Source organism: Paramisgurnus dabryanus, chromosome 3 (genome assembly GCF_030506205.2).
Source record: "Paramisgurnus dabryanus chromosome 3, PD_genome_1.1, whole genome shotgun sequence".
NCBI lineage: Eukaryota > Metazoa > Chordata > Actinopteri > Cypriniformes > Cobitidae > Paramisgurnus > Paramisgurnus dabryanus.
In genome coordinates, this window is record NC_133339.1 from 43,229,999 (window position 1) to 43,257,506 (window position 27,508).

The following is a 27,508-nucleotide window of genomic DNA, read 5'->3' on the forward strand; positions in this document are numbered from 1 at the left end:
ATACAGTGGTATTGTACTGCTGTAGAATCAGACCCCTATAACCACAATCAGAGATGCTCAGAAAATCAAGAAAGCCATGTATGGTTTCATCATGGACTGTTGTTTACACTTGACATTTCACAGTGGGCCATGTACAGAATAGATATATTCTGATCATTATATTTTGAACATACCTTTCTATTAAAGCCTTTTATTTTAAGGCCTTTAAAAAAAAACACTTACGTTGTTTATATTATTGTGTGGTATTTATCAAAACCTGTTATTAAAAGAATGTATGTATTATCAGATAACAAAAATTTGTATATTAGTTTACAATTTAGGAGAAAAATAGAGTGCTTTCATCTGTTGATTTTATTGCATTCTCAAATTTCACCTTTTTATATCAGTGGTTCTCAAACTTTTTCAGCATGCAGCCCCCCTTGTATACAGTGCATAAATTACACAGAATCTATGATAAATTAATTTATTTTATAAAATGCCATTAAACTGGGTCCCCCTGGCACCATCCCAGGGCCTCAATTTGATAACCACTGTTCATGTCAAAATATTCTAGTTTAATGGAATGATATGTGATATACTTATGTTCCAGCATTGGGTCTAACAGGCACGAGCCCAGCCATGTATTTGCAGAAGGGACGTGATTCTGCCATATTTTTTTGCAATCTTCTGCCAAAATGCTTGCAATGAATTCAAGGTAATGATTTTAGCATTTTCTGGAATTAAACCCATAAGTCTGGTATTGCTAGCGCCATGCTGAACTAAGCCCCCCTAACCTATAAAATGCCCTTTTAAATGTGTTTCTAGCAGAAAATTAGTCACCAGTGTCTGTGCAGAAACATCATATTTATATGAAACATCAACATTATAGGATTATTATAAATCCATCTGTTGGGAATCCCTTATCAATGTGATGTCACATTGGTTACGCCTTAACCATAACCGCTCAAAGACTCTGACTTATGAGCACTTATTTCAACCTTACCACCAGAGATACTTGTTTTGATGTAGTCCAAAGCACATGTGTAAGCGCTTTAATCCCTACTTTGCATACGGGCAGAGGAACAGAAGCTTTCTTTGCATTTAAAGAAATGCATCCACAAATGGCCATGTTCAACATCGTGAAATGAAAGATCTATGGTGTATTTTGAGCTGAAACTTTACAGACACATTTTGGGGATTTTATATGAAAACACCTTGGTTAGCGGCCCTTTAAGGCACAGCAATGCAGTAACACATAGTCTAATGTCATATTCTAAAAGCAATCATCAATTATTCTTTTAAGAACAGAGATACAGTATATCAAAAGAAATGACACAGACATGACTTTAAAGGATTTAAGGTTTTATTATTATTTTAACATAATGGACAAACATAGATAAAGACAAGACTTATAAGTGGACATTAGAGGTGAAAAGAAAATTTGATTTCACATTTCTATTCTCTACCTCCATCACACAAACACAGAACTATTTTGAATAATACCAAATAGATTAATGCAGTATCCTTGTCCTGATATTACTGTAATAATCCTGAGATGAAAACTCATAAATTCAGAGCTTTGACTTATTATTTATTTAATGCCAAAATAGATCTATATGCAGTTTTGCTTCTGATGACAGCAAGATATTTAGGTACCTCAACAGTTAATTTATTCATCTATGTATGTTCCAATACAATACTTAAGAGTGTAGATCAAACACAGTGGCTATAATAAAACTTAATATCCAACAGAACTATATGTGAACTATCTGTAGCACTAAAATTCAAAGCTTTGAACTGAAAACTTTTTACAGTAATCCTGACCCGACACAAATGCACCATAATATTAACTTGAATCTATCACAATAGGAAACACTAGCAGAGAGGACTTCCTGGGACTGCCGTGGTGTCGCTGTTGCCCATTAAACGTAACCCTTGACCTGGGTAGCCCCACCGGCTCTGCGAGGGCTGCTCTCGTCGCTGCTAAATGTCGGAGAGGAAGGAATCCCGGGGGGATTTGACCCTGCGTAGAGCAACGATCCACCGATCAACAGCAAAGCCGAACCTCCCCACCCCAGGTAGAGAGCAGGGCCAAGCTCGCGCTTGTGAGGGGCCGCCACATACGGGTCATAGAAGTCCCTGATGATTGAATGGGCGGTCCAGCAGACGGGTACGAGGATGAGGAATCCCGCAATGAAGAACAGCACACCCGACACTCGGGCCAAGCGTGCCTTGGGGCTTTGGTGACCCACGCACTCTGTACACTTGACACCCAGAACGGCAAGCGTAAGTGCCAGGGTGCAGATGAGCAAAGAGAGGACAATGAGACCCCGGGCGGCTTTCATGTCACTGGGGAGAGCCAATAAGCTGTCATACACCTTGCATTGTATTTCCCCTGTGCTCTGCCAGATACAATTCATCCACAGGCCCTCCCACGTGATCTGAGCCGTCACAATGTTGTTCCCGATAAAAGCGGTGACCCTCCACATGGGCAGGGTGCACGCTAGGAAGCTGCAAACCCAGCCGATGATGGACAGGACCAAGCCTAGCAGTTGCATGCCGGTTGTTGCCATGCTAAATCTTAAACAAGAACAATCACCACGAAATGTCCAAAAGAGAATGTGGGTAGAAACCTCAGATAAACCTAAATGTCAGCAGGAGACTTAAAAGTCCAAATCCTTTTAGTTCTTTTTCAGCTGGGATCCACAAAAAGGAAACAAACAAGGGAACCTACAGGAGAGAAAAAATGAAAGAATGTCAAATTCATAATTTTTTGATTATCTTGTGATCCTAAAGGAAAGTTCTGGATTCAATAGAAGTTATGGGTGAAAAATAAAAATGACTCCATGATTGACTTGCCCTCAAGTCATCCGATATACATATATCCATCATCTTTTAGACAAACACAATTTTAATTATTTTAGAAACTATTCTGGTTATTCCAAGCTTTATAGTGGTAGAAAACAGGGTCAATGACTTTCAAGCCCAAGAAAGTGCATTCATCCTTCACACAAGTAATCCACACGGCACACGGCTCTAGGGCATTAATAAAGGTCTTCTTGACTGTGGGTTCACAACAGCTGCGTTTGAGGCATCAAATTCGCATCTGCCACATCTAGTTTGCAGCTTGAACATTTTGAGTTTACTCCCTTCATTTGCGCGTGAAATTCTAGTCATCGAGAAATTCGCGTCATGGGAGGGGTTTCTCCGACTCAGCTCACTTACTGTATTTACGTCACTACTAGAGCAAGCTCCTGATTGGTTAACGCGGCGCATTTTTCTGCCAAAGTTCAAATTTTGCAACTTGTGTGTTTCCCATGGCAACGGTCAATTCGCGCCATTTGCACGAACTAGATACGCGAATGAAGCTAAATCACGTCTACCGTGCTGCGCTAAACGCACATTATGCGTAACATATGATGCGTAAAAGTCCAATTTATAGTCGTGCGTAAGATCTAGGCCTTAGCTATGCTGTAGGTTATCTGTAGCCTTTGCTTAGCCTGACGTGCACCTTGCCAAATTTTTAACAGCGCCTCAGTTCTACGCAGATCACAAGCGCGTATTGGTCTACTAGAACCCCTCCCGTCAGGTAAAAAAAAACTTTTAACTTAAACTGCAACAAAAGTCGCTGTTAATTTACTTCCATCACTCATCTCAAGATAATTTTCTTACAAAATCACATTGAATACCTCAGAAGGCTTTTATTAATATCCTGGAGCTGTGAGTAGTACTTCTGTGAAAGATGGAAACACTTTTTTGGACATGGTTGTGAACCCCTTTTTCTACCGTTATAAGTTTGAAAGAGCCAGGGAAATTACTAAAATAACTCAAATTTTGTTTGTCTGAATGATGATGGACATATGTATCTCAGATGACTTGAGAGTGAGTAATTCATGAGGTAATACCATAATGGTAAATATCATATGAAATAAAGAGTAACAGTAAGAGAAATGTGAATTTGTATTTTGACAAGCTTGTATTTTTGTTAAAGTAATAAAATAAAAACCAATAAATCAATTATTATATCATTAAAAGGAATATTCCAATTTCATAAAAAAAACCCATAATTTTCTCACCCCCATGTCATCCAAAATATTTATCTTTGTTCAGTCGAAAAGAAATAAAATTCCAGGATTTTTCTCCATATAGTGGACTTTAGTGGACTTTAACAGTTTACAGTTTCAATGCAGCATCAAAGGGCTCTAAACGATCCCAGCTGAAGCATAAGGGTCTTATCTAGCAAAACGATCACCATTTTCACAACAAAAAGAATTCCTTTAAAGGGACATTCTACTTTTTTTTAAATATGCTAATTTTCCAGCTCCCCTAGAGTTACTGTTTTGAAATCCATTCAGCTGATCTCCACGTCTAGCGCTAGCACTTTTAGCATAGCTTAGCAGTTAGCACAATCCATTGAATCTGATTAGACCATTAGCATCGCGCTAAAAATAACCAAAGAGTTTCAATATTTTCCTTTTTAAAACTTGACTCTTCTGTAGTTACATTGTGTACTAAGATCGACGGAAAATTTAAAGTTGCGATTTTCTAGGCAGATATGGTTAGGACTTTACCCTCATTCTGGCGTAATAATCAAGGACTTTGCTGATGGCTGCAGCAGGCGTAGTGATATTACGCACTGCCCGAAAATAGTTGCCTGCCATTGAAAGTAACCAAGGGGACTATTTTCTGGCAGTGCGTAATATCACTACGCCTGCTGCAGCCATGTTACATCAGCAAAGTCACTGATATTTTTTATTTTCTAGCGTTATGCTAATGATCTAATCAGATTAGACTATGCTAAAAGTGCTAGCGCCAGACCCGGAAATCAGCTGAATTGATTTCAAAACGGTAAGAATTGTGTAGCAATGCAAAATCGGCAACACCAAAGCTCCAAAAGTATCAAAAATATTTATTATTTAATATTTAAAACTAGTGCATGGCATCAGGTAAGAAACGGTAAGAATTCAAATGTTTAACTCTAGGGGAGCTGGAAAATGAGCATTTTTTCAAAAAAAGTGGAATGTCCCTTTAAACCAAAACATTTAGTCTTGCACTAGCCGTGTGATGACGCATGCAAAACTACCGCTTTAGTGTTTACAAGTGTGCAGAAAGAGGAGCATTCTGATGTTGTTGTATGTGGAATGATACTAATCTTTGTGGCAGTTTAATGTTTAAAATATGGTTTCACATATGTAACGCATGACCATTCGACTGATTATGTAATGTCACGCTGGCACGTCACACGGCTAGTGCAAGATAAGAAGTTTTAGTGCCCTTTGAAGTTGCATTGAAATTGCATTATTGAAGTCTAGTAAAGTCCACTATATAGATAAAATTTTTTATTCTCGACTGAAAGACAAACATCTTGGATGACATGGGGGTGAGTAAATTATTGTTTTTTTTTATGAAAGTGAAATATTCCTTTAAATCAAGAATTTAATGAAACCTAATCTGTGAAGCAATCCTCTTATATGTGATAAATGTTTGGCTTTAAGGCCATATTCCTGAGTGAATATAAACAATCCTCTTTTTGTTTTGGTATACATAACATGCAAAAGTGAGCAGAAATACAGACTGTAAATCATCTAACGTTTTTTCTATCCCACATTTTTTTAGCATTCATGTTTAAGCACTATGATATTTAAATCAGTGTGCATTTTAATGATATTAAATTTCATTTTAATTGTCTTACTGTAAACCGTTATTTTTTCAATTTAAATAAGTTTAAATAATTTTTGCAGAAATGAACATGACATCACAATTGCGGTCAATGGAATTTGCATTGAAACAAAAAACCCCACACATATTCATGTGTTTTTACGCTATTATATTTTTATTATACATTTTTAGGCATTGTTATCCCTTACCAAATACAGAATGAGTTCTTTTTTACTCTGTGGCTGTGGGTGTCAAGCTATGCCTGATGGGGTGAGGGGATTATCTCAAAAAAACATGAGGAGCCTCTATAACACAAGAAGCTTTCTTTGAATCTCAGAGTGGGCCAAGCAGACTTGGGTCTGTTTGTTTCTATTCTGAATGCTGCTTCAACATTGTTTCTTAAGTGTTTACTTTCAATAATAAGCCCACTACGATACTCACGGATCACTTGCCATTTTATAATACTATCAATATCATATAGCACCATATCAAGTTTTTTACTCATTCTTTACTTTCATGATAAATGACTAAAATGTGTTACCTGATGGATGTTTCTGAAGTTCTTCTTCAGTCAAAGATCAGCTAATCCTCTTCTTCATCAGGTACCTTCACAGCGTTCAACCCAAAATGCCCTTAAGCCTGTGATAGGTAGGTAAGAGCTACTGGAGAGGCTCAGTTCTGATGGATGGACTTGGGCTGTGAGTTTCAGAGTCAAGGACAGGAGTGGAGTGGGGTGGCAGCTCAGCTCTGTTCAGCGGTGGGCAGAAACATGCGTTTATGTGTGCGATCGTGTCAGTACGTGAATGCGTTAATGTTTCTGAATGTGTCTCCCAGTGCCTGGTGTACCAACACAATAACTCGCTGTTCTCTCGCCCTCACGCTCCTCCATCACCAGCCCAGCCCATTGGTCTTTCATCCTTGGCCTTCTTGTTGCTTCATGTAAACTCTATAGTTACTTCCTATAATTTATTTTACTTTCACACCGGTTCAATATGTTGGATTATTACTTTCATGTCTTAGTGATGATGAAATATGTGTATATAAAACATAAATGACAAGCTGGAATAAATGTAATCGAGTTGCATTCAGGCTTTTACAACAGTGTACGCATTGCTTGAGAATCGAACCCATGTCCTTGGATTTGCAAGCACAGCTAAAGAGAAGCACTTGATTTAAGATTTGGCCTTAAACCCGGAATACACTGCAGGATTTTTACACTCCTATAAGATCATTATGTTATCACACTGTGTGACATGGATCGTTTAAACTTGTGTATGACAAGCATGTCGACTATACGATGATGCCACGGAGGCTTCGGTGGCTACGTCACACGTTAGCGCAACATCACCAGCCTGCCCTTCTGGTAAACAAATACCAGTAAGCAGGTCGTTGCAGCGAACACACTGTGCAGTGATCATGCTGAATTTCTGACACTGTCGTAGGCTATCCTTGGACGCAAAACCGGGAAAATGGCCGTCTTCCCCGCTGAAAAAAACAGCATACCAGCAAGACCAGCATATGTTGTGTTTTGGTGCTGGTATGCTGGTGACCACCAGCTAAACCAGCATAATTCCCATGCTGGTCTATGCTGGGTTTATGCTGTTTTCTTAGCAGGGTTTGAACCTCCCTGTACTGTATGACATTACCACCGATGAAGGGCCAAGATCACAGAAAAATTGCGACGATTGTTTCACGATGGCAGTCTTACAAATATTACCTTATTTGAAAGGGTCATGAATAATAATGTTAAGCTTTGCCCTGATTGGCTGTTTCACAGAACAGCTCCTTTCAGTAGCTCTGTGTGTGTGCAAAGAGTTTGAGTCTGTAGCCTATCGGACAAAAATACAGAATTTGAGGAATAATCAATTGTTTGGAGATTGTTAATGGACATTGCTGTGGTAAGTCTGTTTTTTTCTTTCAGTATGGATCTGCAAAACGTAACTGTAAGGTCAATAGTAGATCTTCAGCATAAATGTTAGCATTAACTAGCATATGACGCTAACTCAGCAGTCAAAACTTTGTTTTAAGCATTGTTACAACATTGAAATTGATATGTAATTTAATTTTGGGGGCTTATATCACGACTGTGACATCACAGTTTGTGTTATGTTGAGATTGGTCTGTTTTTCAGCAGTCTTTTGCATGCACAAGGTTCACATAAGAATGAGGAAACAATCACATCAATGCTTAAGTAAATACAGTTTTACAATATTTGGCACATTTAAAGGGACACTTCACCCATTTGCATAAAGCTTTGTATAGTTAGAACCCTAGTCATGTTTTTGAATGGTCATGCATCATTTCCTCAGTTGCCGCTGAAACAGGAGAAATACAGATTTCAGTGTTGCACTTCCTTCTTTCAATGATGTAAAAGTCATCATTTTGCATCATTAAAAGAAGGAAGTCCAATATCTTTGTTGAGGGGGTGAGACTACAAACACCCCTTTTCTCTGTCAAATAGGCACCAAATTCTAAATGTATGTTACATTTCGACTACAAATATGACACACTTTCAATAAAGATTAATGTTTCTACGGGCGAAATGCTCCTTTAAGTTCAGCTGGACACATTGGATAAAATTGAATCCGCTATAAATATAATTTTTATTGCTTCATATTTTATTTATTACAGAAATACAGTAGGCTGCAAACATCGTGACTCACAAAGAGTTTTGTGTTATTGTAACCATTTGAATTGTAATAGTAAAAATAATAAATAAATAAGTTATATCTTGCATAGTAAGGTAATTTAGACAGTATTTTGTAATAAAAAAATTTTTACATCCTGCCAATTATAAGCAACTGAAAAAAACATTGGTTCAGATGCTACAACAGTTGCTACTGATAATAAGTGGAGCAGTGTTTTTTCCTCCGTGCAGTCGTCCGGGGCTGAAGATGGGGTGAAGTTTATCTGTGAAAGCATCTTTGAATGTGAAGATGTGAGTCCCAGTATCCGAACAAAAGAAAGAGACCCGGCCCTCCTCGTAGGCCAGGTAAATCGCCACTGTTCTGGGCTTCTGGATGAGGCACAATGGTGTAGGAGGGAATGTGTTAGCAACATACTGCGTCCCATTCCTTAAACTAAGCATCCAGAAGCCATTGGATGGACATACGGTAAATTTTCCTTTTCTGTTAACGGATTGTCTTGCTACGCCCAAGTCCCAGTCGGTCTTATCTCCGACCTCCACCTCCCACAGGTGTCTCCCATAACTCAAAGCTTCCTTAGCCATGACGTTGGCCACCCGGTCAAATCTTTTGGGGTTCTCTGACACTTCCTGCTGTTTATTTGCGTGTCTGACCTCCTTTCTGTCTTCAGAGATGTAGAGGTAAGCATGGGCCGTCCGAGGATTCAGCGTTACATCAACTGAAATGAGAAGGTCAACTGTTAGCCTTTCACATCCCATTGGGACAAACCATTAATTATAAAGAGTTATGTTAACATAACATACCTGAGTATCTCTGCAGTCTCTTCAGTTCTGAAAAATACAATATGCATGATTTAAGTTTGTTTCATTTTATTTTATTTATAATGCTGTGTTCACACCAGCCGCGGTACAGGTGTCAAGCGCAAGTGATTTCAATGTCGAGTCAATGTAAAGACGCGTTGACGCTCGTCTGGAGGTCTCGCGGCGCGAATGAGGTGTTTAGCATGGCGGCTTACTGTGGGTTCACACCAAATGCGAGTTCAGGGATTTTCGCGAGTAGATTACATCCAAAGTCAATGCAAAGACGCGATCAGATATGTCCTCGTGTAGGGAGTTGCGAATTACGCGATATGGGTGGCTCGTTTGACGCGAAAACACGCGCTATCGGCCTCAAACTCGTCTTCGCGCAAGTTGAAAATATTCAGCTCGAGCGAAAAAGTTAAATCCCGCGAGTAATGCGATGCCCCGCGTTTGGTGTGTACGTAGCATTAGACACGATTCCGCCTCATTCATGCGTCTAGTTTGCGCGAATGGCGTAAATTGAGCGTTGCCGCTTTGGACTTTGGAGGAAAAACGCGGTGCTTTAACCAATCAGGAGCTTGCTCTAGTAGTGACGTGATTAGATGAAGCGAGCGGAGTCGCAGAAGCCCCTCCCAAGAATGTCTTGATGACTAGAATTTCTCGCATGGCTTTTCAAGCGTCCAACTATACGCGGTAGGCGCGAATTTGAGGCCTCAAACGCATCTGGTGTGAACCCAGCATAAGAATATTTCAATATATGGGTGTTTTTATTCTTTTTATGATGTAGCTAATTTATGTAAGCAATAAGGTGCGAGAGGCTGTTGTGAATAAGTCATGGCTGAAGGGCGTCAAATGTAACCCTTAAAGTCGTGACTTATTCATGATATAGCACTAGCCTCGAGTACCTTAAAGGTGCAGTGTGTAAATGTTTGGTGGCATCTAGTGGTGAGGTTGCTAATTGCAACCAACAGCTTAATCCACTGCTCACTGTGAGGGTAGGCTGGACAGATGAACCCAAACGCAACGATGTCAGGGAAAAACAGAAAACACTTTATTTTAAACACTAACAAAACAAAGACCCACGAGGGGGTACACGACATGAAACATGAAACACTTAACTTCTACTAGATTGCCAGACTAGAACATGTAACAAGATACAGAACACAATGAACCTGCACAGAACTAAAGATACACTGACATTAAATAGAAGAAAGCAAACAAGATAACGAGCGGGAACAGGTGATGGGAGAAAACCGATAATTACTAATAAGCAGGAGAACGAGGGGGCGGGGTCACAGGACAAGACACCGGAGGCACATGCCAAACACAAAAACAAGGCATGAACCTCCACACAAGGCCAGGGACTGCCAGAACTCTGCCACCATGACAAAATACAAATATAACAAGACTTCAAGGCAGAGTCCTGACACTCACCCCTCGCTTTTCAAACACAGAAAAGCTACGGTAGCTGCCAACGGACAAACATGTCATCGTCGGAGAGAACTTAGTAAAAGAATTTGTCCGTTAAGGGCTTCTGTAGAAAAATGGCGGAAAAAAATGGTGACTTCCATGTAGGGGGAACCTCGGTGTATGTAGATAAAAAGGTCTCATTCTGAGTTAATAAACACATAACGGTTCATTATAAAAGGTCTTTATACACCCATGATAATATAGTTTTGTATATTATTTTGCCTTTCTGTCAAGACATCCATCTATAAATTACACACTGCACCTTTAATGATTTTATAAAACGGTTAGCCCACACAATACAAATATTAAAGCCAAAGAAGTATACATCAATGCAACTTAAAATATATTTTCCTTTCCAAAGTACAATATAAAAGTTTGTATAAAATATAAGTATAAAATTTAAAAATATATCGGTGAAAAATATTTTTTTTGTAAACATTTTTAAAAATATCTTTCAGCACATATATTTTTTTAGCATTTTTTTTTTTTTTAATATTTACAAATATTTTTTTCTATTATGGGCGTTCAATAGCTGTGGTTTATCATAAATAAAACACAGCTTTGACCAATCAAATCAATGACTGAAACTAAGCGTTTTATAAAAAGGACTGTGAGACCATGGCAGGTTCTCAATGTTCTTCAGCCGAACTTTAACCTATATTCTTGTATCACATTGCTAATAAATAAGTAATAAATCATACATACCAGCTTTCGAAAGTCTTTTAGATTCCAGCATGACTATATCCACAAAGTCAACCACAGCCTGTCTGGTGAAGCCAACACAAGGATCAGTCTCTAGTGTGACTTTCGACCAGTCTCTCATCGCTTTGGGTATATGACTGAAACTCTGGAGATGAAAATACATACGTTACTCTTTACTCTACAAAACTTGTTTTAAAGCTAACAGTAAAATAAAAAGGAGCCCTATTGAAACGGAAAAGTAATTCCTCTTTCTATTGATAGGAAAAACCACTGTTATGTTGATAACAAGAACAGCTTAAACCAGTCAAAGGTGTATCTGAAACCTTTTTAAGACGCTCTTTGTCATTTAAGAGCTCTGAATTGGCGTGTCCATTATTCAGCTCTTCGATCTCTTTCTCCAGCTCTTTCACAAGTCTGTCAACTCTCTTCTCCGCCTGTTTTTGTTTCTGCTCGACAGCGGCCATCACCAGCTTATGACTCTTCTCTAAGGCGCTCAGCAGAGAGGAAAACACCCGGTGACTTTCCTGAACCTCTTTGAGACACGAGTTCTGTGTGGAGGAAGAAAACACCTTAAACAAATACTACACATACTATATTGATTTACTCATCTCTGTGTCATCCAATGTATCACACTTAAGATGCTTGACAAAATGTATGGCTGCCTTTACACTGCATGTTTCAAGTGACGTAATCATGAACAAGGAAAAAGAACCCTATAATATATATCTGTGTTATATATTTCATGTTTTTCCTTGTACATGATTATTGTGTACGTGTGGTCTAAGTTGTTCTTACGTTTTTGCATACATTTAGAAAAAATGTTAGTATGAAAGTTTTTGTTGAATCATGATTTGTAAGTTAAAACGTCTGTACACATTTTACGAACAAATTTGTGCTTACGCGTGCTTAGTGAATGAGACCCGATGTCACTGCCATATTTTAAGACCTGTCAGTGCAAGTTAATTTCAGTTCAGAAAGCTTAAAGGGGTCATATCATGAAAATCTGAATTTGGTCCCCAGTGCTTCTATCAACCTAGAAAATTTGATAAAGAACAATGGAGTAGGTTTGTTTTGGTAAACCATTCTCTGCAAGCTTGTGAAAAATTAGGTTGTGCACATTTCGCCTGTTTTTTTTAGGTAGGTAGCAAGGCCAATTACAATAATACCGCCCCCTTAATCTGCACTATCCAACCACGGCACTGCCATTTAGTGCAGAGAGAAAGAAAGAGAGAAAAAAATTGACAGCACAATTGAGTTTCAATTGCAACACCATCATTGCGATCAGTTTTTGCACTTCATCAGCTCATTTACATTTTAAAGACACACCCAGAGACAGCACGTTTACTGTGACCTACCAAATGGTGGATTTAACATGCTATAATGAATTATCTGTGGGGTATTTTAAGCTAAAACTTAACATAAGTACTCTGGGGACACCAAAGACTTATGTTACATCTTAAAAAAAATCATAATATGACCCCTTTAAACATTAGTCTTGGTGTAGGACAAGCCTTGAGCCTTGTCTGTAAAATCGGGTGTATAAGTAATAATAATGAAATTGATTAAATTTGTGAACTAAAGCGTTTTCAATCATCAAAAGATTCGAGGCTCTTGACAAAGCCTAAGGGGCTTAGGCCCCCAAAGATCCCCCCTCAGCTGGAAACAATATGCATAAGATCCATCTTCACAGCAAAAACTGCTGGGTGTCTATATGGGTCCATACGATAGAGTGTACAAAGTTATATTGAAGCAGTGTTGCAGTAAATTGTAAAATTAAGTGATTAATTTTGTGACAATTTAGCCTTTTGTTAATTTGAAGTTGCCATTATGGTGATCCATGTTTTCTTTATCTGGACTTTTCACAATTGACTTATCTCTCTTTCATCAATAGCAGCAGTGTTTTAGTACAAACACTTCTGTGTTGAGAAACAAAGATATTGATCGCCTTAAGTTGTCATTCAGATGCATGTAATATGATAAAGAAATTAGTTGTTTAAAGGAACACGCCCACATTTTGGGAATTTAGCTTATTCACAGTATCCCCCAGAGTTAGATAAGTCCATACATACCTTTCTCATCTCTTTGCGTGCTGGAACTCTGTCTGCACCCCCCCCCCAACCCCCCCCCCCCCCCCGGTAGCTTCGTTTAGCACAAAGACTTGAAGTGAATGGCTTCAGCTATCATACTGCTCCCAATAAGTGACAAAATAACGATAACATTTTCCTATTTATGTGTTGTGATTTGTATTTTCACACCATGTACACAAATCACCGGAGTGATTTGCTCGCAGCACCCGAGAAACCCCCTGGTGAGGAGCAGAGAGTTCGGTCAGAGTTGTGCAAATCACTCCGCCCAAGTAGCAGTGCTTTGTCTTCTGAGAATATAGTTCCCAGTATGTATACTGTTAAAAGATGGCTGTGTCTCATATGACCAGTTAGTTGTACACGGTGTGACTATACAAATCACAACATATAAATAGGAAAACGTTCGCGTTATTTTGTCACTTATTGTGAGCAGTTTGCTAGCTGGAGCCATTCACTTCCAGTCTTTGTGCTAAGCTAAGCTAGCGGTGTCAGAGTTACAGCACGCAAGGAGATGAGAAAGGTATGTATGGACTTATCTAACTCTGGGGATACTGTGAATAAGTTAAATAAGTGCTTGGCAGCACTCCTGTAATAAAACAGCACATGGCTAGGAACTCAGTTGATTAAGTGTTTCTCTGATAATATACAGTAATATACTACAAAAACTTTGACCAGTGTTGTGTTGTAAATTTACAAGGATAAAGTAATGAACTGCACCTACACTGTAATTCTAAATACAGTAAATAATGTTAACAAAACAGTACTTTTCGGGTGAAGATGGTGCCGGTAGGTACACATTATTTTTTTTTTTGTTTATGACTTGCAAATCATTAAAGCAGAAATAAATTTGAAATCTACGACAGAGAGGAAATTATCAGTAAATAATGGAGTATATTTCAGTCAGTCACACTAAATTTGATTTTATTTTTATAGTCATACCTTTAGGAGCTTTAAGGAATCCTGAAGTTTCCCAACTTTTAGCACTCTTTCCTGGATCATTTGTTCCACCTCTCCTGCATTCTTCTGTTACCGATATGCGCGTAAAAACAAACACAAAGGTGTTAAAATGGCGGCCAAATTTAAGGAATGTCATCTTACTCATTATTTACTGTACTGTAAATCATTACATTCATTTGTACAATTTGCACCTTGTACTAGTACTCACAGGTTCATCTTGCAGTTCATCCATACTGAAGAACTTTGATTTAGCAGTCAGTCGTGTTTTCCTGTAGTTTTCAGTGACGTCCGCCAGTATGCGGTTAACGCTGAGATGGGGCCTGGAGCCGAAGTCCCGCCTGCAGAGGGGACACTCGTCCGTGCCGCTGCGGCTCCAGTACATACGGAGGCACATTTTACAAAAGCTGTGTCCACAGGGCGTAGTGACGGGGTTACTGAAGATCTCCTCACACAGAGAACACAAGAAGGGTTTCTCAGAGAGGAGGCTCATGGTCGATTCCATTGCCTGATCACAACACAATGTAAAAAAACTCATTACACAAGGTGTATAGTGCTCTTTTATCACATACGAGGCATTTCAAGCATAGTTTAGCAGCTGTTGCACTTTAACACAGTTAATCCTCAGCCTGGAGTTATGCAATACAGCATTAAGCAACAAAAGGTCTTTCCCATATATATTGGGAGTTTTATGTCTTTGGCACACAATGAATGACAGGTTGTGTTTTGTAAAATGGTTAGATCATGTTCCCTGCACAGTAACTTTAAAGTAATTCACACTAAAAGACAACAGATAGGTTGTTCAGATCTTCTTTATGGACTATTCATACAAAAATGGTTCTTTGTATTAAAGACCAAGCAACTACAAAAAAAGATAAAGAAAAAAAATACAGACTGAACAAAACATTAAAAAAATGACTTTTGTAATATCTGGCATTATTTTAAGCTTGCTCTATTGTGCTTGTGTAAATATTTACAACACTTGTATTTTTTCCCTGTATATTCAATGGCATTTGAATTATTCATAGACTTTCTTTCAACATGAGCAGACTGTGGTATGAGGAAGAACCAGTTAAACCAGAAATCCCATTTCGTCATTAGGTCAAATCTAAATATTTATCTAGTAGGTTTCGGGACTGATTAACAGATTGACTGAACAAACGCTTTTCTAAAACAGTATTTATTTCAAGAGTTAGCTTATATATAGTGAAAAACAATTCGTTTTCATTACAAGATAAACTTTATTATAGATTTACTGTATATAATAAAAAATGTATGACACACGTGGATCTTGTTTATAAAGCTGGATTGTGAGTTTGCCCTACAGTTTCCTTTTAAGATAAGATATTAAGTTAAAATAAAGAAGTTTGATGATTATTGGATCTTACCTGTAGTTGTGCGTGTGTGGGAAGGCAGCTGTCTGTGTCTCTTACCGTGAGTTTCCTCAAACTGAAGTGAATCATGCAGAACAAAGGTGTGTTTTCAACTAGGGGAGGGGCCAGACCATGCTTGCCTTAGTAATAACCCTGAGCTGTAGTAGTAAATATAGTTACATAATTATAATAGACAGAGTCAACTAACTGCTTTCAAAATAGTTTTTATTGTGGTATAACAGTACATTAAAAGAAATATATATTTATTAAAGGGGACATTTCACAAGACTTTTTAAGATGTCAAATCAATCTTTGGTGTCCCCAGAGTATATATGTGAAGTTTTAGCTCAAAATATCAGATAAATAATTTATTGTTTATTGTTTAGGTGTGAGCACAAATGTGCCGTTTTTGTCTCATTTAAAATGCAAATGAGTTGATCTCTGCACTAAATGGAAGTGCCGTGTTTGGATAGTGCAGATTAAAGGGATAGTTCACTTCAAAATGAAAATCCTGTCATCATTTACTCATCCTCATGTCGTTCTAAACCTGTATGAACACAAAAGAAGATATTTTCAGAAATGATGGTAAGCACACAGTTGACAGTTTCCATTAAATTCCATCATATTTTTTTTCCTACTATGGATTCAATGGTAACTATCTGCTTTGTTTTTGGCATCATTTCTCAAAAAATTCATACGGGTTTGTAACCATAGATATATACACTAGATGTCGCCTTGGGGTTCTAAGCATGTGTCAAAACCGCCACCATCTTGTAACAGGGGTCTTGTCATAGGAAGTTGCTGGGTAAAGTTCCTATCTCCGCCTGTACTTCAAATTCATGGACGATGCCGGACTTTTGTGCTACGTATGGATGTTAGGCCTACTAACACTATTATAGTTAGAAAAAGTAGATTTTCATAATAACAAAACTTTAATTTTTTCCTGGACTCAATGCTAAATACATGTCTGACTGTTGAATCGAACCAAAAGAAAACCAAGAAAATTGCATTCATGACAATTTATGGTGATTTTATTTCCAATACACCATTGCCAATGACGCTGATGCGAGGCTCTACTGTTTCAAGATGGCGGCTCTAGTTGACGCATTCGGTCCAATGAACTGCCATAGTCAGGGCAACATCTAGTGTACATATGGTTTGTACCAACCTGAGAGTGAGTAAATGATGACAGAATTTTCATTTTTATGTGAACTAATCCTTTAAGGGGCGGTATTATCCCCTTCTGACATCACAGGGGGAGCCAAAATTCTGATTTATTTTTTTCTCATTCTTGAAGAAAAAGATTTACCAAAACTAAGTTACTGGGTTGTTTTTTTCTTACATTTTCTATAGTCGATAGAAGCACTGGGTACCCAATTATAACACTTAAACATGGAAAAAGGCAAATTTTCATGATACGTCCCCTTTAAAAGTATTAAACTTTAATAAATATATATACACAAAGATATGAAATGTATGTGTTCTCTTTTTTATTGTTTCAAAGTCATACAGTACATCTTAAATGTAGTTTATGTTTTGTAGTTTTCCAAATCATTTCTGAGTTTTGCCTTGCAGCCAGAGGTGCCGGACACTACTTAAGTATTTTTACTTTCTAAAAGTAAATTTTTAAGTATTCGTATTTTATCAGTGTTTTTCTTTGGAAAACATACAATCCAAAAGCATAATATCATAATTTTTACTCCACTTCAATTCAGAATTTCAAGTTTTTGTTTTATATTTAATATTTAAGTACATTAAACATCTAGTTTTTTTTACTTAAGTAAAAAGTACTTTTGTTCTTTTACTCAAGAAAAGTAAAAGTACACAATTTTTATGTAATTAGGTATTAAATCCATTTGAATATGCCATATAAAAGGAATACACAATCCTATGCTTTAGAATGTAGTGAACATTATTCAGTAAAGTAAAGTACAGTTTTTCCCAAGACAAACACTGATAAAGCACAGATGCTTGGAAAATGTACTTAAAATACTTAAGTAGTGTCCGCCTCTGCTTGCAGCATGTCTCATGTTATTATTGCCTTAAGCATGAATCACTGATGTTGTATTTGACAATTCTTTGTCACTAATCACAAGTATTTGCTAAAATAATTAATGCAAATGTATTAACAGAAGTATTTCAAACATTCAAGAAGACTGTACACAGTACAATTTCACTTCCTACCCACTAGAGGTCAGTAAACATTACTTTACCACTTTGGCATCTCTGTTAAAATGTGTCCCTGCTAATAAATAGCAGAAAGATTTCTGAAACAACAATTGTTTGCAAAGTTTGATAGCACAAAAATATAAATTGACAAAAATGTATACATGTTTCATAGTGTGTGCAGCAGTGGTGAGTGGTCAAATCAAAGCACTTCAAAATGGAGATACTACATAAAATACTTCATAAATTGCATAAAAAATTAAAACAATAAAAATACAGTAAATACAGTAATAATCAATAACGGACAACCTTCATATATTTAATAATGACCGATAAGACCACGTCAAAGATTGAAATCAAACTTCCTTGGAAACACAGCACTGAATAACATGAATGTTTCAATTTTTCTCTTTTTTAGTGATGCTTGTCCATATTGCTCTGGCAGGCTACGTATTAAATATAATCACAGTGCCATTTATTTACCCATGCTAAGTAGTCTCTCTGCGAACTTCTGTAAAGTAATTGGCCATGTAGCTCAATGCCGCATTCGCCGCACCTCCAAGTATTCCCCCAAGCCCAGCACCAATAGCAGCTGTTACGGCCATACCATCAAATCCAAGTCCGAGGGCAAATCCTAGTAGTGCACCCGTAAGCGCACCCTTTCCTATTGCTACAGCATAGTCAACAAGCCTGATCGTAAAACCAAGTTTGTCTGCAACGACCAGCTCTGCCATTTCCCTGCACTCTTTCTTCACTCTTTCTTCATATTTGTTTTTTTCAGTGGCAAGCTCCTCTCCTGAATATTCATTCTCCAATGCATTCATCTTCCTGTTGATCGCTTTCTCCTTTGACTTCCTGAGGAACTTCTCCTCTATCTTAATTCTTTTGTCAGCATCCTTATATTCCGGGTTCGAGAAAATTCCATGCTCCAAAACCATCTCATCGATCTTGGAAAACAACGCTTGCGTTTGACTTCCATCAGTCCTGTTCATTTCCTCATTAAATAAGATGTAGTTCTGCCCACATTTATCAGCAAGCTCTCTGAAGTTCCTGTCCCTCTTCACCTCCTCCTCTACGGAAAGGGTTTTCAGATCTTTATCATGGTATAAAACAATCAATGTGTGCTTTAAAATGCTTTCTCCGAAGTAGTGTGTGACAAGCTTTAATATGTCAATGAGTTCATGGGTCAAATGAAATGGGTCCAGAACAAAGAGAACAGCGTGAGGTCCTGGGCAGGAGAAACAAATAGCCTTCCTCAGCTCTTTATGAAGTATCTGCTCTGGCAAATCATTCTCCTTAAGATTTGGCATGTTGACCAGAGTTACGTTTCTCTCTAGCACGACCCCTTGACTTTTCTTGGTGGCTGAAATGTTGACATCATCTCTGTTGAAGATCTCAGGCCTCAAAAGAGAGCGCGACAGTGAGATCTGACTCAGAATTGGGCTGCCGAACGCCAACATCCTCAATGCTGATGTGTTTTCACTGCTCACTGTAAAATGAAATTAATTATTTGTTTTTTAATGAACTGTAATGCATCAAATATACTGATTTCTCAATCAACTCACTATTAGGTGGTTTTTCTAGGCTCAGTCGTCTCCTAATTCTTCTTTCGGCTCCTGCCATCTTAAAAGGAGCTGAAGGATTTTGATTGTGTTACCCTATTAAAGAAAAAAAAAGTTTGAAATTGAGCAGTAGTATAAAATATGGACAGCCATTTAAATTTTCCTATACTTTTATTCCTATTATGAGTCCCAGACTCTTATCCAAAACATAGTGAGTTGCATTTTTTAAAAATCATTATTACTGCTTTTGGCAACCATGATTTATATACACACACACACAAGAAATTCATATTTTATTTTAATGTTCGACATGTTTATGTTTTAAGTACTTATAAAATGGTTTCCCGGACAGGTTTAATCCTCGTCACAGACAAAAAGGCATAAGATGCCTTCATTTAAAAACATCTTGCACAGACACAAATATATCAGTGTCATTGTTTTGTCTCAAGATACACACCAGTCATGTTTATTTTTTTTGTAATGTGTGTTTTTAAAAACTACTTATGTGCTTATATAACCAAGGTCTTGGATTAATCTAAACCCTATCTAGGGAACCGCCCCTATTACCTATAAAGTGATACGACCATATTTTAAACGCAGAATTACATCAAAAATATCTGTTTATTGCTTAAAAGTTTTTACTTATACAAAAGTGCAATCACACAAATCGTGTTTCAAATTAACAAATACTTGCTTATTGTTACATATTATTATTAGTTATATATTACTTTCCAGCTGTTATGTAGGGTATGTGCCCACAAAACAAATGTTAGATATAGTCTATCGATTGTTTTTATTCACACTCAAAATCTGATTTAAAAAACACTTAAAGCAACTTAAAATAAAATAGCTGAGATAAATGATCTCATATTGATTTAAACTCCTTGACAGGTCAAATACGTTATCTCCAATAGCAGAGCCTGAGACTTTGTACTTTCGATTTGGATTTTGGCAAGTGACGCCATTTCAAGTAATTTCTTCATTTGCACACACTAATACATTATAGCTTGTATATATTTAACATACCTCGGTCTCAGATAAACGTCCTGTGATTTGCATCAACAGTTAATCCAAACACATGAAAGGAACGCGAAGTGTTGTTTTTATAAAAACGATCACGTGACAACACCTGAAACCGAAACTAAAGGCTTGTTCGACTTCATGCGGCGCCGTAATAACCGAAAGCCGGATGACGTCAAAGTACCGCGAGAATTATTCAAGAAATCATATTTCGTCTTGCTCTCGCGATACTTTGACGTCTTTTGGCTGTCGATTCCTGCGGCGCCGCATGAAGTCGAACAGGCCTATTATTTCCCTTACAAAGATTTGCCATACAGTAGTAAAATCATGGGTACCACAAAATTCTGTTATTCTATTTAAATGAAATACAAATTTCAAAAGATACTTTAATACTTTAAAAAATATGCAAAATATGCTGTTTCAAATTATTATGCAGAACTTTAACCAGATTTAATGATAAAATGCATATTCCAGTCCAAATAATTACTCTGCCACCTCTTCCTAATGTTACAGTCTTATTTGACTATATAGTGGCTATTCACCAACAATCCAGAATGCCATTCATCTACATTATTCAGTGTATTATGGCATGTCAATGCACAAAACTGTGTGAGAATAGTCTTCTTGTATTCTGAGCTCACAGCAAATGTTTAATTTTTGCAAGTTTTGCTTTTTGCACTAAAGGATCCTGTATTAAAGGGGTTCTTGGGATTCCAGAGACACTAGCAGGTTTAAATACATGTTTGCTTCTTAACAGTGGCTTTTTATTGGCGCCTTTTCCTAATATTTTCCTAAAAAAGCCTTTATAGTCAAATATTTCTGTACTGTGAATCACTCATGAATCTTATAATAGTTCAATAATTTCTGTTTAGATCCACCAAATATAAATTGTTATAGGAAGTAATTTGTTTTTTTTTTTAGATTTAAAAAACACACACACACTTTTTTGTCTTTAGAAAGATCTTTTTTCATACCCATATTATATGAGAACTACAACTTATATTTTTCAAAGTATTAAAGTATCTTTTGACATTTTTATTTCATTTAAATAGAATAACATCCACATTGTCATATAAGTGTTAAGGGTAAAATAAAATTAAACTTACTGACTGACTGTATTGGAAAAATAAACAAAAATTGCATGTGCATATAATTTGTAGTATTTATTTTTACTAAATATTATTTACTACATTGTTAAATATAGTATAACTACAACTGTATAGTGAGTCATAAACTGTAAATACTTAAGTAAACTTTATTATTCACTATGGTAAAAACTATAGTATTTATATACTGTCCTGCAAAGTCAAAGCGCAGTACGCATTTGGTCAAAATTGAGTTAAGGGTTGAAATCTGTTGTGTCTTGTGACAAAGTCTAGTAAGTTTAGTTTACTACAGTAAGTACTTAAGTATACTAAAGTTTTTTTTTCAGGCAAGATGATTTCATGTGAGATTTATGAAGTCACATGCATGCAAAAAAATTATTTACAGTCTTTTCAGTAAGTAGCAAGAGTGTCAAAACTAAATTACCGGAACTAATAGAAATCATGATTATAAAAATAAATTATATGTCTATATTTATTAATATATACAGTTTTTAATGAAATAAGTTTTTTTTTAATCAGAATACTTTACCCAAGTAAATGTAGATGTTGTAAAATTCATTATATTTGTTTGTGTTAACATCCTGGGTTTTATGAGGCTTTAGCTGTCTAATAAAGACAAAGGTTTCACATGACCATACCTCTTGTAAAAGTGAAGTGGACCATAAAATATGTACAGTATGTTTCCACTAAAAGGGGAAAGACCTGAAAAATTCCTGTCTTCATGTGAGTCATGTGTTTTATGATAAATTAGCTTTGATTTCTTAAAGTAGCAAACACAAAAACAGTTTCATATCCATATTCCAGCTCCTTACATTAAAGTAAAAGAGGGATGTGGGATTGCAATAAAAAACTTGTATACATCCATTCTTAAACACAGCAGAGATCAGAGCCCCCAGTATTTTTGGCTAAAATAAAAAGTAGACAAATCTTTGACAAATTACATAAAATTGTGGTATTTGTTTATTTTTCACAGCATGGAGGCACATAGACAAGTATGCTTTCACCATATAGAAACATTAATACAGAATGTACACAATACACAGCTTAACATTTTAAATTGACGTGGATTTCAATAGTTCAAACTAAGTTTTAGAGAGAGAAAGGGTGGGTAGCCGTGACAGCCGGTGACTTCACTTCTCAGGAGCGTGAATTGAAAATATGTTCAGTGCGTCATGTTAAAATACTCGCAAGACACTCATTGATTACACATAAGATTAAGCGTGTATCTGGTAAACGTGCGTCTCTTTTATCATAAAGCCCTTCGAAACATCTGCAGCAGGCACATATTTTGACGCAAGTTTACATGACGCATCAAACACATATTTTGACATGCCGAGCCACACACATGACGGGCTACATACATGTTTTGACGAGCTTCATATCGTGTGCCCTTGACTGGTCGGTAGCGTCAAAATATTCTGGTTATTCACTGCTCTTTGTGAATCAAGTCATTTTATATTATCACTATCAGTAAATTATATTTAAACCATAACATAGATAAGTAATTTGTATTTTTGGCTTACTGTCTAGCTATCCCCAAGATATTACATATAGATCATGTTATAAAGAAGTAGTGACTATTTCAGCTTAATCAGATTGAGATCATTGTAACCCATCCACACATCAAAGTACCACTCACTGACTTTATTTCCACTGTCAGACACGAGGCACCCTATAAAAACGGTTAACAAAAGCCTAATTAAAGCTGCTTGTATGAGGTCCCACTCTTTCATTCAAGTGTTCGATGGCTACCTGAATAGCAGCACCCGATGCTCCGCCCACAATCCCTCCTACAGCCCCTCCTACTGCCATTCCTGCTGGCCCTTCGACAGATCCTACTATCATTTCCATGATTGCTCCAGCCACAAACCCCATCCCGAGCCCAACAGAGAGGGAAGTCCTGAGCCAGCTGTTCTCCAGCTCCGCCTCGGACCGGATTTCAGCTTCCACGCTCGCATCGTAGGCGTCTGTTTGCCATCGCAGCTCATCTTCCTGAAATTGCATCTCCAGTTCCCGTCGTCTCCACTCCATCTCGACCTGTCTCTTCTTCTGTAGCTTTCTCTCCTCGCTTCTGACGCTCTCCTCGGCCCTCCGGTAAGATCTGTTAATGTAGTAGTGTCCTCCCAAAGCTCGCAGCATCCGCTCGATCTTACGTAACAGCTCCCTGCTCCCGGCCCCGTCGCTCCAGTGATTACTGAAGACGTGATATCGACAGTTGCACTGCTCGACAAGTTCCCTCAGATGCCAGTCGGTTTTCATGACTCTGTCATTAAGCGCCCGGCCTCTCAAATTCCCGTCGTGCAACAGCAAGACCATGGCGTAACTCAGGACGTTCTCCCCATATTTCTTCTTAACCAGCTCGGGAGTCTTCATGTCATTAGGAGAGATTTTCTCCAGGTCAAAGGCTATGAGTACAGCGTGAGGTCCAGGAGTCGACAAGCACGTTGATCTTTTCAGTTCTTTTCTCATCTTGGACTTGGACAGGTCTCTGTCGTACAGGTTCGGTCCATTGACTACTGCAACCCTTCTTCCTGTCAACTCTCCCAGGTTTTTCTGGCTGCCCGCAATGCTGTAGACATCCTTGGAAAACACTTCTCTTCCCAAGATGAAGTTGGTGAGAAGAAACTGAGATGGACCACTGCTCCCAATAACCACAATCCTAAGCTCCACATCACTGAACCCTATAGAAAAATAAAACAGTAATTCATAAAATGCTTACCACAAAAATAAACTTCCAACCCCGTATGCCCCATTGTTTATTTTCATATGAATCTAATGCAAAAAGGAGAGTACATCTAAAGGATTATTGAGCTCCAAAATGGTGCGCTAGCATACTCCTAAACACTGGAAAATCACTTTTTTCTGTTTATATGCATCATAATACTGACCACACACAGTGATGGATTTAACTACTACTGAATTAAATACCAAATTGTAGCTATGTTACATTAAAGGTGTTCTAAGCGAATCTGTGTGTTGATTTCTGAAATGTGTTTTCAAACAAACTGAGCGTAGTTAACTCCTCCCCCTCCCTTCCGTGCTTTCATGAACGCGCCCAAACCCAACCCCCAAATCCTACTTGGCGTTTATTGGTTAGAATACTTTGTTATGGTTTCTGGTGTAGGTTTGGCCAGTTTGTTATTATTGCAGTTTGTGGAGGCTGGGCTGTCTACAGAGATCGCGTTTTTTTTACAGTTTGATCCAAGTATATATCGCTGCAGCCCGGAGACTGCAGGTGGGAGGATCTTATGCCGCAAGTGGGAGGAGATTATGCCGCAAGTAGGAGGGATTTCAGAAATGTGCAAGTAGTAGGAGTTACACTTTAAATGGGACGGTGGTGAATCCTCTGGAAGTTTGTACAGCCCACTTGCTGCTAAAGCTCCACCCACTTGCTGCTAACCCACCCATTTGCAGCTGGCTCCGACCTCCGTTTATACCCCTCTCGTTTGATCAGCGGACAGGAAGCAAGCAGATAGTGAGGAGATGTTTGCTGTATGTAACAAAAAATGTTTTATGGTCTAAAACGTGTGAATTCGCTTAGAGAACCTTTAAATGTTTTTTCAAATAATCTTTTATCTTTATTATTTTACACTCTCAGAAATAACAGCTGTTACTGGGACGGTACCCAACGGTCATATAGAGTTGGGACAATAAATCACGATACCCACCAATAATACCCGTCTGATATCGATTCTGAATCGCAATGCTGATATTATGCACAGCTCTTTAATGTAGATGTCTTTGATCAGTGGGAAGTCCTTATCAATCTGAAATTACTGTTAGAGTCGTTTATGATATTAATTTGAAAAAGCAACACTCGTCAAATATAAATAATTTTGATTATTATTAAAATACCTGAAAGAGTTTGAAGAACAGTGATATCAATATGCTTGTAGCCATTTCCTGGAGCTGTGTGTGTAAATCACTGTAAAAAATATGGACGTAGTGTCCGTGACGTCACCCATGGGTTTGTTAAGAGCTTTTATGAAGCGAATAGCTGTTATCGCCATCTTGGCAGAGCATTACTGCGCTTCACTCGCGGATAATCGAAAATGGGTAAAGAGGCGGGGCATGGGTGAAGCTGAGGTGGCTGATTGCCTGTATGATTAGCTATAGGCCTATAGACCAAAAAATATTTTGTACCAGATTGTAACCATACTTATTTTTGCTGTAAAATTGGCCATTTTAACATGGAGGTCTATGGGAATTGACAGGAGCCAGCCTCTAGCAGCCAGTCGATGAATTGCAATTTAAGTCAGAGAGATCGGAAGGGTTTTTTTTTGAAAAATGGGAAGGTTGCCATTTGGTGTAAATGGTACTTATTCTGCTGTGCATACTAAGTTTCTGCACTAGAGCACCAATTGGCTTTTGGATGTAGCAGCATTTCATAGCCTACATAATTTATTGGCTGCGGCAGAAAGCTCTAAAATGCTGTCTATGGGGGCAGCATTCCAAGGCAGGAAGGCATCAAGGCACATCCAAATCCAATGTTTGCTTTACTTCCTGTCTCCTGAGATACCTTCATTGTCCTGTCCCACAATTCTATTTGTGAACGTGTGCGGGGAATGTGATTGGTTGGGCCTGGTTGAGTTAGAAAAAGTAAATTCACATAAACGTCGCACACCTGTCACTGTGTGCGATAGAGCAGGACTCGAAAGTCCAAAATTGAAAAATAGAAAAAGAGAGGTCCTGCACACTATCCACTTGCAAAAATATAAATAATTTATTGCAACGTTTCGATCTCTCGATCTTCTTCAGGCAATATATGTTTGATGCCTGAAGAAGATCAAGAGATCGAAACGTTGCAATAAATTATTTATATTTTTGCAAGTGGATAGTGAGCGGGACCTCTCTTTTTCTATTTTAAGTTAGAAAAAATTAAATGGCCGCCAAGAAGCGCCTGAAGCACAAATTTAGTGTAAGTTATTTACCTTTTAATTGCATTCTAGCGAGAAATTAGCATTGTAGTTTTCAAATATGGAATTAGTTATCATAAAGGTGCTCTCTTTATATTTCAAACAGAATCCCATTCTGCTGCCTATGAAGTGTGACCGAATGCATTTCTTTGAGCTGCCTTAATGCTGCCGAAGTAGTTGCCTCATGGGGCAGCGAGGCAACAAGTCAGCTGCCTAAGCTTTCGGACGCACCCATTGAAAACAAAAGCAAGCATAATTGCACAATTTATTGTCCCAACTGCGTTGCAGACAATTCTGATTTAGGATATTTCCCACCTCAAAAACGGAAATAACGCCTGAATTAAAGGGATAGTTCATCTAAAAATGTAAATTCTGTCATCATTTATGTACTCTCATGTTGATACAAACCTGTATACATTTATTTGTACTGATGAACACGAAGGAAGATATTTTGAGGAATATTTGTAACCAAACCGACCAGTGGCCACATTGACTTCATAGTAGAAAAAAAGAATAGGAAAAGAAAAAAGTATTTTGTAACATTAAAACATTTATATTATAAATGATTTAGTAACATCAAAACTTTTATAGTGTTTAGTAACATTATAAGTTCCAGACATGTCCTGGTTGAGGTGGGAAATATACTAAATCCCAGCTGTCTGGAACGCAGCACTCTTTAGTGAAAGCTTCTGTACTTTTTTTCTGAAATTGTACAGAGATGTTACTCAAAAAATAAAGCTGAGATTTTAGATTACCTATTTTATTGTAGTTAATACAACACTTATTGTAAACAGAAATAAAAGAAAATATGTACAGCTGTTTTCAAGTGATGTGCATAATTTAAAACATTCATGTGATAATATTCCAAAGATGCATTCAGAATAAAAATACATTTGACATACCTTCTGTTTTAGCCATGATTTCAGAAGCTTTAGGTGCTCTTTTTAATATGATGAGCTTTTCTCAGTATCAAAAACAATGTTAGATCATGTCAGACGATATCTCATCCCTCTGTCTGTGTTGATAATGCACAAGCTCTGATACTGGACGGAATTTGCCCTGGAGGTAACAGA

General features: G+C 37.6%; 4 protein-coding genes across 4 annotated transcripts; all 4 read right to left on the bottom strand.

Annotated features, from left to right (window-relative positions):
• Positions 1-1,320: 1,320 nt before the first annotated feature.
• cldnk (claudin k) lies at positions 1,321-6,436 on the bottom strand. Its single transcript, XM_065295941.2, has 2 exons — positions 6,179-6,436; positions 1,321-2,709 (listed from the first exon to the last, which is right to left on the bottom strand). The coding sequence occupies exon 2, from the start codon at positions 2,550-2,552 to the stop codon at positions 1,902-1,904; it is 651 nt and encodes a 216-aa protein (XP_065152013.1). The 5' UTR covers positions 2,553-2,709; positions 6,179-6,436; the 3' UTR covers positions 1,321-1,901.
• A 1,790-nt stretch (positions 6,437-8,226) lies between these two features.
• On the bottom strand, positions 8,227-15,730 carry btr02 (bloodthirsty-related gene family, member 2). Its single transcript, XM_065295893.2, has 7 exons — positions 15,681-15,730; positions 14,504-14,800; positions 14,278-14,361; positions 11,578-11,802; positions 11,258-11,399; positions 9,086-9,112; positions 8,227-9,000 (listed from the first exon to the last, which is right to left on the bottom strand). Exons 2-7 carry the CDS (start codon positions 14,795-14,797, stop codon positions 8,456-8,458), a joined length of 1,317 nt encoding a protein of 438 aa, XP_065151965.1. The 5' UTR covers positions 14,798-14,800; positions 15,681-15,730; the 3' UTR covers positions 8,227-8,455.
• Positions 15,731-17,133: 1,403 nt separating this feature from the next.
• Positions 17,134-20,539, bottom strand: LOC135744938 (GTPase IMAP family member 7). The gene is made up of 3 exons (XM_065263323.2): positions 20,420-20,539; positions 19,397-19,489; positions 17,134-19,320 (listed from the first exon to the last, which is right to left on the bottom strand). Exons 2-3 carry the CDS (start codon positions 19,452-19,454, stop codon positions 18,320-18,322), a joined length of 1,059 nt encoding a protein of 352 aa, XP_065119395.1. The 5' UTR covers positions 19,455-19,489; positions 20,420-20,539; the 3' UTR covers positions 17,134-18,319.
• Positions 20,540-22,781: 2,242 nt separating this feature from the next.
• On the bottom strand, positions 22,782-27,353 carry LOC135744870 (GTPase IMAP family member 7). Its single transcript, XM_073814128.1, is given in 2 exon segments — positions 22,782-24,200; positions 27,338-27,353. Coding segments are annotated over 2 exon segments (1,041 nt in total). The 3' UTR covers positions 22,782-23,175.
• Positions 27,354-27,508: the final 155 nt, after the last annotated feature.